Here is a 10,661-nt window from a genome sequence, read left to right as displayed (position 1 = left end):
GCAGGCTTGTGCTGGTGCCCTGCAATGGGCTGAGTTCTGCTTTGCACTGAGAGGAGGCACCAGCTGGGATTCTGTTGGCTGCAGACCTCCAGAGCCTGGCCGTGGCAATACACTGGGTTCCGTGGATGGCCGAGTACCGGCGAGACTGGATCGTTCCTTCCCTCAGGGCTTCCATGGCTGGCTACCCAACTATTAAATATTTGTCGCTGTGTGTTGGCTGGTGTGTCCCTGTCTGCACCCAGATAAGTTGGTCTCTTATTCTAGCGGGGAGGGAACTTGTGGTTTCTTCCATCCTGGTCTCTGTCATCTGCTCACTTTCTTCTCTTTTTTTTTTTTTTTCTTATGAGTGGTCCTGAAGTAGTTTCAGTTTGCATCTTCTAAAAAAGATTACTCTGAGGCACTCTCTTCTGAACATTAACATTCCCAGCTTACTGAAAAATAATCCTATGTTTTTGAGAGTAAGCTTGTTCTTAAAGTTATACCTCACTGCCTTTTTTGACATTTAGGTGTCTGTGGGCTTCAGACAGCAGACACACCACCTGTTCCTAGGAGTAAAAATAACCACGACTGGAGTAAAATAGGTAGTGAGCAGTTAAATACTGCAGGGAAAACTTCTTACTTGGAAAAAAAAAAGAAATGTTCAGATGGGTGTGTAAACGTGCTATCCCTGCATTTCTTTATTAGACGGTTGGGGTTTTTTTAATACCTCATTCAGAAGTCATCCCTGCATTCTTTATTCCAGGGGTTTTCTGATGTCTCATTTAGATGTCATTAAACACATGCTTGCTATGGAACTGAAAAGTGATTTCTTTTATATATAATGCGGAAATAATTCAATTAAATATGCCATTCTTTTTCTTTCTTTTATAACTGTACGTATGATGAATTGTGATCTGGGGCATGTCAAACACTTTGGAGACACTGATACTCTGTGATAGAGGTGAACATTGAGTATACTTTTTGTGTCCTCTCTCATTGCCTTCTTTGCCTAGCAGCACTTTTTTGGCTGTAAAATCATAAGCTTTTAAATGGAGTGTAGTTATTTTTCCAATTCATTGGCTTTTTTTCCCATTGTTGGAGTTCAGTGTTTGTTTAATGTCCTTTCAGGCAGTAGATGCAAGAAAAGAGGCAATTACAGACTTGTACTCAGTCTGGTGCTGTTGTTAAGTCTGTGGTGGGAATTTTTCAAATTGAGCAAGAGAAGACTTGAGGTTTCTTCTGTTCATTAGTCATGACCAAATAGAAGAATGCTACTTGGTTTGCTTTAATGAGCCTTGCACCTTCAGAATGGTTCAAGGGATTTTTTTTTAACATCCTGGATCTTCATGAGGAGCAGGTTCCTTGTGTTCATCTATTCTCTCCTCCCACAAAACAAAGGCTCTTGAACTTTATCCAATTATTTCACTCAAGTCAGTTACTTGGGGTTTTTTTTCCACACACACTCAAAAATCCCAAACTAAACACGCCACCTCAAGATTCTTAGGCTAAGTGTGGAAAACTGTGGCTCAGGCTGCTGCTTCAGCAGATCTAATGCCTGGAAAACCTTAACTATACCTGTTCTCCACACAGCCACAGGAGGAGTGAGGTTACAGAACTGAAACTTGTGGTTACTTTAGAGCTGTTCATGTGCTCCCATGCTCTTTTTGATTACACACATGAAAATAACTTCCCAAGTGTGTAGGGTTGTTTTGTGTCCCTCTTGGATCCATTTGTGTTCTGCATTCTCCAAGGGCTTGGTAGACTTTCTTGGTGTGATCTGCAAATGGTCAGGAGGAGGAGTGGTGTGCTTTCAGCAATTTGAGGGGAAAAGACCATAAACTGGCTATATTACACATTGGAGATACAGACAGGGATCAGTCTTGGGCCATTGAGAAAAGTTCAGTGCTAACTTTATCCTTCTCTCCCAGGGAATAGCATGTGACTCACTGCAAAGATGGCTTCTTTCGGGGGATGGATGTTCTGATGGGATCTCATGTTTCACTGCCTGGTCAAAGCACCCTTTGATAGGAAAGGAGTAAGCAAGAAAAAGGTTGTCCTGTCAGGCTGGTGTGGAGCAGCCTGTACTCGTGACATACCATGTGTTTTCCCGAGTTTGGGAAGCAGTGAGTTTCAGTGAATGTGTGGAAGTTTGCCATAAGCAGGGGTAGTTAGTGGTCGGAGCACAGGGAATTTTGTGTGTTGTGTTGATGACAAGCACAACTGGAAAAGCCACAGTCAGACGTTAGTTGGGTTCAGCAGGATGAGTAGGACTTTACCTTCTTTGTTCTTTTAAAGCTAGTCAAGGAAAAGATTCAGTTACATGTAGGATTTTCTTCCAGAAGCACTTCAGGGATGTAGGAGCATCAGCTGTTCTGGAAGCAGACAGAACTTGGCACTTAGTAGCTCCTCTGTGACCTCCTTGTAGGGTTTCATTCTGAAAAAAGGTGATTTTATGGTGTCCTGCATCACATCTGTGAGGGCCTGTCATGGTTCTCCTTGAAACATCAAAGCCCCTAAGCTATTTGACCTTAACAGAGGGGAAAATTTAGTTCCAGGTTTCAGTATAAAAGGTTTTTAGAGTTTGGATCTTCAAGTTCTGACTTTCTGCCAGTAAACAGTGGGAGACAGCAGACCGTGGCTTTGCTGATGAAAATCTGCCATTTTAAATAGGGAGGGAAATTTTAAAATATCAAACATCTGAAAAGACCAGAGGAAATTGAGTGGTTGGTGGAACCTGCAGATACCAATGGGTTTGTGAAGGGCTTTGTGCATGCTGAGCAGTGGAGCGGATCAGGTGCTTCCCTTTCTGTTCTGTATGATAATTCTGGTTTTCGCTTTAAATAATTTAAAATAAAAAGTTAGAAACCAAATACAAAATTGAGTATAGAGTGCTGCAAGCACTGGAGCTCCCAGCACAGGAAGAACATGGACCTGCTGGAATGAGTCCAGTAGAGGGTCATGAAGGTGCTCAGACATGCATACAGGCTGAGAGAGTTGGGGCTGTTCAGCCTGGAGAAGAGAAGGCTCCAGGGAGCCATTATAGCACCTTGCAGTGCCTAAAAGGAGAGAATAGGAGAGGGACTATTTACAGGGGCATGTGGGGATAGGACAAGGGGCAATAGTTTCAAGCTGACAGTATAGATTCAGAATTCAGACTAAGTCATCCCAGTAAGTCTAAAATAAAATTATATTGATCTAAAACTAATTTAAATTACAATAAGAAGTAATTCATTACAGTAATTTGATAAGAAACATTAGGTTAGGAAACAAATGCAATCAGCATTTCAATACATTCTGGTTTAGACTTCGCTTAGGAAAGCCTTGTTCTCATTTCTCCTTCAGGAATAATACCATATGTGTATATTTGGTGAGTGCCTTTCAGCCAGTTGGAGGAAGGGGGGAAGAGAATTCTTGTCTGGGAGGCAATGCTGCTGTTCTTTTCAGGAGTTATTTTGGGCATATATTAATCTGTATCCATCTAGATCTCTGGCTGCACTGCTGTTCCCCAGTCCCTCTGAATTTCTTCATAAGTCCTGTGTTTTAAAGAGTGAGGAAAGGCAAACAAATGAGTGAAGATGAGGTGGTCCTCTCTTACATTCCCTCCTGAGCTGTAGCAGATGAAGTCTGGGAGTTCCCCCTGCATGGCACCTGTTAATTATGAGAAGAGCAGCGGGGAAAAGCCTGGAAAGCATGATTTCTCTGGGGCTAGGGCAGATCAAGAAATTCCCTCTGCTCCCTCCTGATACACAATCGATTCTTAAAAGTCATGAAGCCTAGGCTGGGCTGTTGAATTTTAAAATAGCAACTTTGAAACAGAAACTTCTGCTTTTACATGAGGAAGCTCTGGTTTTGTAGAGGCAAGGGGGTGCAGCTGATCAGAATGGGTGCATTTCTCTGTCCACATTTTGTCTGTTATGGTAGTGTCTGTCTAGCTTCAGGCTGATTCAGCAAGATTAGTATGAAAATAGCCCTATGAAAATAGTTCAGTAAAAATTAAAGAGTCAGCTGGGAACTGTGTGTTCACTGAAGATGGCCAAATTCTAAAATTGTTTAGGAAAGTATTTTTTGGCCAAAAGAAAAAAAAAATTGGTTCTGAGGTTATGATTTGAGAGCTATGGCACATATATGCGGCTGCATGCCATTTTACTGTTGCCCTGAAGGTTAGTGAGAGAAACGAGAAATTCTAGCTGCAGTGTTAAAGCTTATTTATTACTCCTTAGCAATTTGGAGTATTGTAACTTTACTGGCATTTGCCCTAATTCTGTTTTAGCTACACCTCTGAAGAAATGCATTTGTCCAGCATGTGAAATATTATGCGATAGTAAACAAAAATATGCCATCAGTGTTTCATGACTGATCATCTGTTCTCAGCTTCACTTGCTTATTGCTGAGTTGCCTGAAGCTAGATATGCTTATCCTGAATTAACTGAAACAGACTTTGGAGTATTGAGAATTTCCTTGATCATTTTGAATGGTTTTGTAAGCTATTGAAAAATATTTGGAAAAATAACTTGACACTTGTTTTATAGTTAAACATACACTTGTCAATCTCTGTGCCTGGCAGCTCCCTGTGTGTAATTCCTTTGGAATCCATGAATCTATCCTTGTTTGAGAAGGTGAGGGAGGGGTAGTGAAAAAATAAAAAATACCTGACAGCCTAAGTGAGGTGGAATTTACTATGTCAACTTTGCTTAAGAGAGGGTGTGCAACTTCTTGCTGTTAGCTTATCAAAGCAAGCAGGGCAGCCAGTGCAGTTGTATGTCCTCTGCCTCGTACCAGGAAAGGCACTGTTGGCAGAAGGTGTGGTTAATCCTGCTTGGCCCAGTGGGAGCTGCAGAGGACCTGCAGACCTGTGCCCGCCGGCAGCCTCCTGGCAGCCTCACTTGCTCTGTGTGAAGGCTTCCAGGACCTTGCTGAGTACCACTGAGAAGCCTGGGGTAAAGAAGTTATGTGCATGTTTTTCCCCCTCCTGGTTGCCCTGGCCATGGCTAAAAAATTTAGTGATTTCTCAGCTCTTCTCTCAGAAGTGATCTCTGCACGGCTTGATGTGAGCTGTGCTCTGATCTTCTCCACCATCATCTGTCATGTGCTCCCTCTGATCTCTGCATGCAGGAAGCAAATAAATTTATTTTCCCTTCCCAGCACATCCCTTCACTTTTCCTCTAGTTGTTGTGATCAGTATACCAGTTGTTGTGTGAGTATACTCTTAAGCTAAGAGTCTGTTTGTCTCCCTGTGCTCTTTGAGAATGGAGGAATTGGAGTTCCACTGTATTCCCAGCCCCACTGAGTTTACAGGGGTTCACAAGAGGCTCTGTTTTTCCAGAATAGACTGATCTTGAAACATTTGGATTATCAATGAGTCAATGTTTCTTTGAATTTAATTGAATAAAATAAAGCACAGTTAAAACCAATTTGCTGAAGGAAATCCAGTAAGGGGGAGAAAATAACCTGGGCTTACGAAGTGAGCTGAAAAGAGGCAAGTGTCTGTACTGCAGTTCTCCCTGATCAGGATGTTCTGTAGAACCACAGAAGGAGTGAACAGAATGTTAGTTATGAATTAGTTATGAACACATTACTATTTAGGCTTCCTTCACCTCTCCCTTTATGGGACTCAGTACTGAAGCTTAAACCAGGCTCTTAATGAGTAAGTAAATTTTAAAAAGAAAAAAAAGTCCTGGTACTTTCAGCTGAGGGACTGTTGGGGTTTTCTTTTCAGCAGCAGCTGTAGGGCTTTACCCAGAGCATTCAGCCAGCAAATTCTGCATGGTGGCCTAAAGTCTGACCTAGAAAAACAATATTAGCTTCCATTGGTGTTTGCTGTATGTCTTTCTGTAAGAATGGTAATTCACTTTATTATTTGCTCTCTAATGGAGAGCCTGGTTCTGATGTGAAAGGGAATTTCTGTTTCTCTACCAAGACCATGCCATGGAACAAGGGATGCAGAATAGCATTCATCCTTGAAGATGGAGCATGTTTGCTTTCAATCTGGGAGTAGACTAATTGCACACAGAGCTTTTGGGCAATTTGTACGACCTATTGATCAGTCAGCTGAATTATTTATGAGTACCTGCTGTATGTGTTTTCACTGCTGCCTAATGGAAGCATTAGAAGACTCATGTTCATCATCTTGAAAGCATGTTTGCCCTGTCATACCCAAACACATGGCAATAAGGCTTTGTGCAAAGAATCTCTGGACACCGGGCAGAGAGATGGGATCTCAAGCTCTAATCTAGTTGCAGTTTATATGGTGATACATTCCTGTTTTCTGCAATGATATTTACCTGTGTCATCTTCATTTAAAGATGGATCTCTGCCTTCCTGTGCATTTGCTCTGCCAGTTTTTATTTCACAAAAGGTCCAGAACTTGTTTCTCCTTCCCTTTGGTTTTTATGCCACCACTTTGTGTCTGTGCAGTCCTTGGGTCTGTCTTCCTTTGCTGGACTTGCATGGCTTCTTAAACCAACATTGGGATAGATGTTTGTCACTTTACTAGTCAGATGCAGTGCCCTTCTTTCAGTAGTGATTAGCAGCCCTTCATTTACCTGGCCTTCAGTACACAATATTTCATAGTCCATCTTTAATAGTTTGATATCATTCTTGTAGTTCTGGAGATGTTCTGGAAATAGTTCAGCCAAATCTCCTCCCTGAAATGAGAAACATCTCATTCTGTGGTGGTTGCCCTGACAACCACAGGCACGTTGCACAGACAGGTAAGATGTATGAGCTGCAGGAGAGCTTTACACCTCTAGAGTGGCATCTGGAGGGGAGGGAGGCTGTCATGTATTTGTAGCACCACTTCAAATGTCCCAGGTTTGAACAAGTTACATCCGTAGCATTGTACCAAGGTCACAAGTTATGTAGCATTTTCAATCTTTTGATTTAAGGAGTAGATTTATTGCATGTGTACCTTAGTTTTATGCATTCAGATAGAAACAGATGAGAGACTTGTTCAGAATCACAGTAATAAAATTATACAACATATTTCCTCTTTTTGTCTTCTGTCTGCAGGTCCACCAAGAACAAAGGAACCACACCACGGAACCTGTGATAGATGACTATAAGAAGATGGGGACTCTGTTTGGAGAACTAAACAAAAGCCTTATCAGAATAGGCTTCACAAGGATGTACTTTGGAGAACGGATAGTAGAACCCGTGATAATTTTATTCTTCTGGGTTATGCTCTGGTTTCTTGGCCTACAAGCTCTTGGACTGGTGGCTGTTCTGTGCCTTGTCATTATTTATGTACAACAGTAAAATTTTATAGATACTATTTGGATTATGTATTTCTACACTGTCACTATGTCAGTGGATTTATGTGTTTAAGTAAATGGGTTGTATATCAAAAGCTGCAATGCTTCAAATTGCTGAACTTCCAATGAGGACTAAAATTACATTTTAAACCAAATCAGCACTGCCCTGCTACATCTTTTAGGGGGAAGAAAGGAGATGTTTGTAATATAATGGTGTGAAATGTACCGTTTTCTGTGCTTTTGGGGCCTTAGCCAAAGGAGTGGCTTTTCATTTTCCACTCCCCTCTCCCCATGTTCTTGCTTTGTATAGTGAAAATTTCATGTCTAGTTTTAAGAGAACACGTGCTATGAGTGCTCTGTTTCACTGCTGGGAGGGCTCATGTGCTGTTTGTTCCCTGAATTTGCATAATTTGTTTGTGTTTTGCTGAAAAGCTAAATCTGCATAAGGGAGGTTTGGTACCAAACCCGCATTTGTAAGATGAGTACAATTTCCAGACACAAAAGCAACTCGGGGTAGTGTAGTTTATAGTAAGCTCTTCCCCCAGGAAACAAGCTGTGCCAGTGAAATGTCCTTATACTAATGTTAGTGACATCACACAGGACTTCAGCTGTTGTTCAAGAAAAATTGCAGTCTGCATTGGCCAAACAGTCTGGTGTAGCACTGCCTTGGTTTTTTGGAAATATACTCAGCTCCTGCTGCTATTTTTCTTTCTTTATTTTTTGTACTTGCTCTTTCCCCCAGCCCTCCTTCTTAAGATAAATATTTGGATAATTCATGGAGTTTGTAGGTAGTTCCAGCTGCAGTGTTGGACACTTGCCATTCCAGACAATGTGAATGTTGTCTGCTTCCTCTGGGTGGTGTGACAAGTGGCTGAACAAGCAGTCAGCAGACCAGATCTCTCAGTGCTTCCCACATTTGCTGCAGTGTGGGCCCACACAAGCTAAAGCTTCGTGCACCTAAGCAAACTGGACCTGTTTCCTCATGCAAGGCAAGAATGGAGTTGAAACCAGGTGGTTATTTTATTTAGTGGTCTTACCTGGTTCCTTTCCATACTAGGCAGCAAAAATACCCACCTACAGGTATATGTCATGGGCCACACAGCCTAGGGAATAGGTTCTATAGATTCAGGATAAAATTCACTCAGCTCCCCAGTAACCACCCCAGGGTGTTCTGGGTATTTCCAAGTTCTCTTCTTCTCCTGAAAAGAAACAGAAAAATGGGACAGAATCTTTACTACTTATACTTTACTACTACTGCTGAATGGGCTAACAATTTAATATTTGTTGTACATTACTCTTAGAAAGAAACTTAATTGCAGAATTGATTTCATCTGTGGTAGAGTGAAATTACGTATTTGCTTAAAGAGATGTAATAGGAAATGTGAAATTTACAGAAAATTATTTAACCTTTTGCAGTGACTTTTTTCCTAAATGTTTTTACAACAATAAATTAGTTGAAGATGCTGTCTTATTCAAAGACTTTTAAAGTTAAGGGAGGGTTCCCTATAGTCCCATTCCTGCAGCTGGATTCTCAAGTCCATCTTTTTGCATGGATCATTTTGTCTGTTAGGCTCTGTTTCCAGGACTGCTGGCCCCATTTCTTACAGACTTTCCTTTTAGGGAAATAATTGTTATTTAGGGCAGTGAACATGAAAGTCCTGCTCCTCTAGATTATTTTGTATTGAAATGCCATCTCTTGATGTGTCTCTGTGCTTTTCTAATGAGCAGGTAGTATCCTTCTGAGGAGACAGGTCACCTCTCTGGATCTTCAGATGACTCTGCGTGTGGATTCAGGAGGCTCTGCTGGACCAGCAGGACTGCAGGGCACTGGGACTGAGGCCCAGCTGTGTAGCTAGATGGCAGCCTGTGTTGATTGGCACTGGTTAAATAGTTCTGCTGGTGGCAAGGAAACCTTGGACAGCAGGTAGAGGCTGAGCTCAGAGCCAGGAGCTCTGTACTCAAAAGTGCCTAGGGGTAAGCTTTGGGTTTGTTTCAAGTCCCCTATAAGGAGAACATCTGTTTACATCTTTGCAGATTTGTATAAATAGAATGATGGGGTTATGTGTATTCTCCTCCTGTATAAGGGTTGTATTACAAAAGCATCCTGTTGTTAAAAGTTTAAAAACATCCTTTCTTCCCACAATCCAGTTACTGTACAGAGGATCTCATTTAATTCCCTTCATCCCATAGGAAGAAGTGTTTCTGTGATACCCTTGTTGCAGTAGTTCTGTTGTGTAAAGGTGCTGTGCTGTGAGATAGCATGTGGTATTTTCTTGAAGTGGTGATTGTGCTCTGTACATAAGGAAGGGGGAACAGTGAGCCACGGGTGTGACCAACAGCTTCGTTTATATACATGTGACCTTTCAGCATGAGCAGAACTGTGACTGTTGCACTTGTGAATTCAGTTCAGTTGTTTGTTCGATGTTCATGTTTGTGTACATGTACTCTGGGGAAAGGTAGGGTAGCTTTGGGGCTGGTACTGGGTTTAGTGAATGCCTTAGGTGGTTTCTCTTAAGGGTAACTAATGGTCCTTTTTAGAAGTTTCGCGTTTTTAACCTGAAAAAACAGTGCTAGTGGTGTAAGGTTAGCTGAAAATGAAAAAAGAGGAATGCATTGCATGGTCAATTCTCCTCTCCTGTTTGGTTTCATACATTCCCTTGTGTATAACAGTTTATACTGAAATGTCTGTCCTAGTTTTGTGCTATTGCTGTACTATCTCCTTCTCATTTGCAGGAAAGACAGGAGGAGCTAAGGAAAAAGGGGAACTGGGATAGAATCAGACATAAAGAGTGGAAAGTGGAGTGGGGTGAAATGATGAATATATGTGTCCAAAGAAAACTGATCATTAATGTGTGCCAAAAGTGAGGGGGAAATAGGTGAACAGTCCTTGCTTGTGTTTTTTTATTCCATCCAGACATAGTAGGAAGGCAAAGGAAGCACCAAATGTTCAAAAGATGTCCCTAGTTAAAAAGGCAGGAGGTTAATTTTTAAAAAGAAAAAAAAGGCAATTTCACTGTTGTCTATATAGTAAAAATTGTTATTTATGCTGTTATTATTATTGATAGAACTAAAAGCACCTGTGTGTAGGACTGTATGAAAGAATTATGACCCTTAAATCTGTGTTTAACAACAAACAATATAATTCCTGTTGGTCAGTGTGACATTGCAAACGCTTTACATAACCTCCATTTTTTAAGGGATGGACTCTTCAGTGCTGCTTCACGACTGCCAGATGCATAAATGGTTGCAGTAGTGTGTACAGAGGAGCTCTGCAGGAGAATCTTGGAGAACTCTGTTTGCACTGAAACATCATCACATCAAAACTGTCCATATATAAAGGAAAAATCTCACTTCTTAAAAAACTCTGTATTGAATGAATCCTATGGGAAGCACTTTGTTACTCTTTCTAATAAAAAGTATTTCCATCAGTGA

At 41.3% G+C, this 10,661-nt stretch overlaps 1 protein-coding gene across 1 annotated transcript; it reads left to right on the top strand.

Annotated features, from left to right (window-relative positions):
* The first annotated feature begins 6,225 nt into the window (after positions 1-6,225).
* Positions 6,226-10,661, top strand: FAM241A (family with sequence similarity 241 member A). Its single transcript, XM_021532643.3, has 2 exons — positions 6,226-8,240; positions 8,958-10,661. Exon 1 carries the CDS (start codon positions 6,916-6,918, stop codon positions 7,231-7,233), a length of 318 nt encoding a protein of 105 aa, XP_021388318.1. The 5' UTR covers positions 6,226-6,915; the 3' UTR covers positions 7,234-8,240; positions 8,958-10,661.

The sequence above is a fragment of the Lonchura striata genome, chromosome 4, assembly GCF_046129695.1.
Source record: "Lonchura striata isolate bLonStr1 chromosome 4, bLonStr1.mat, whole genome shotgun sequence".
Lineage (NCBI taxonomy): Eukaryota > Metazoa > Chordata > Aves > Passeriformes > Estrildidae > Lonchura > Lonchura striata.
This window is presented reverse-complemented; position numbering and strand designations above follow the sequence as displayed.

Coding starts and splice junctions, on each gene's coding strand:
- FAM241A (XM_021532643.3), top strand. CDS start 6,916: ATGAGAGACTTGTTCAGAATCACAGTAATAAAATTATACAACATATTT.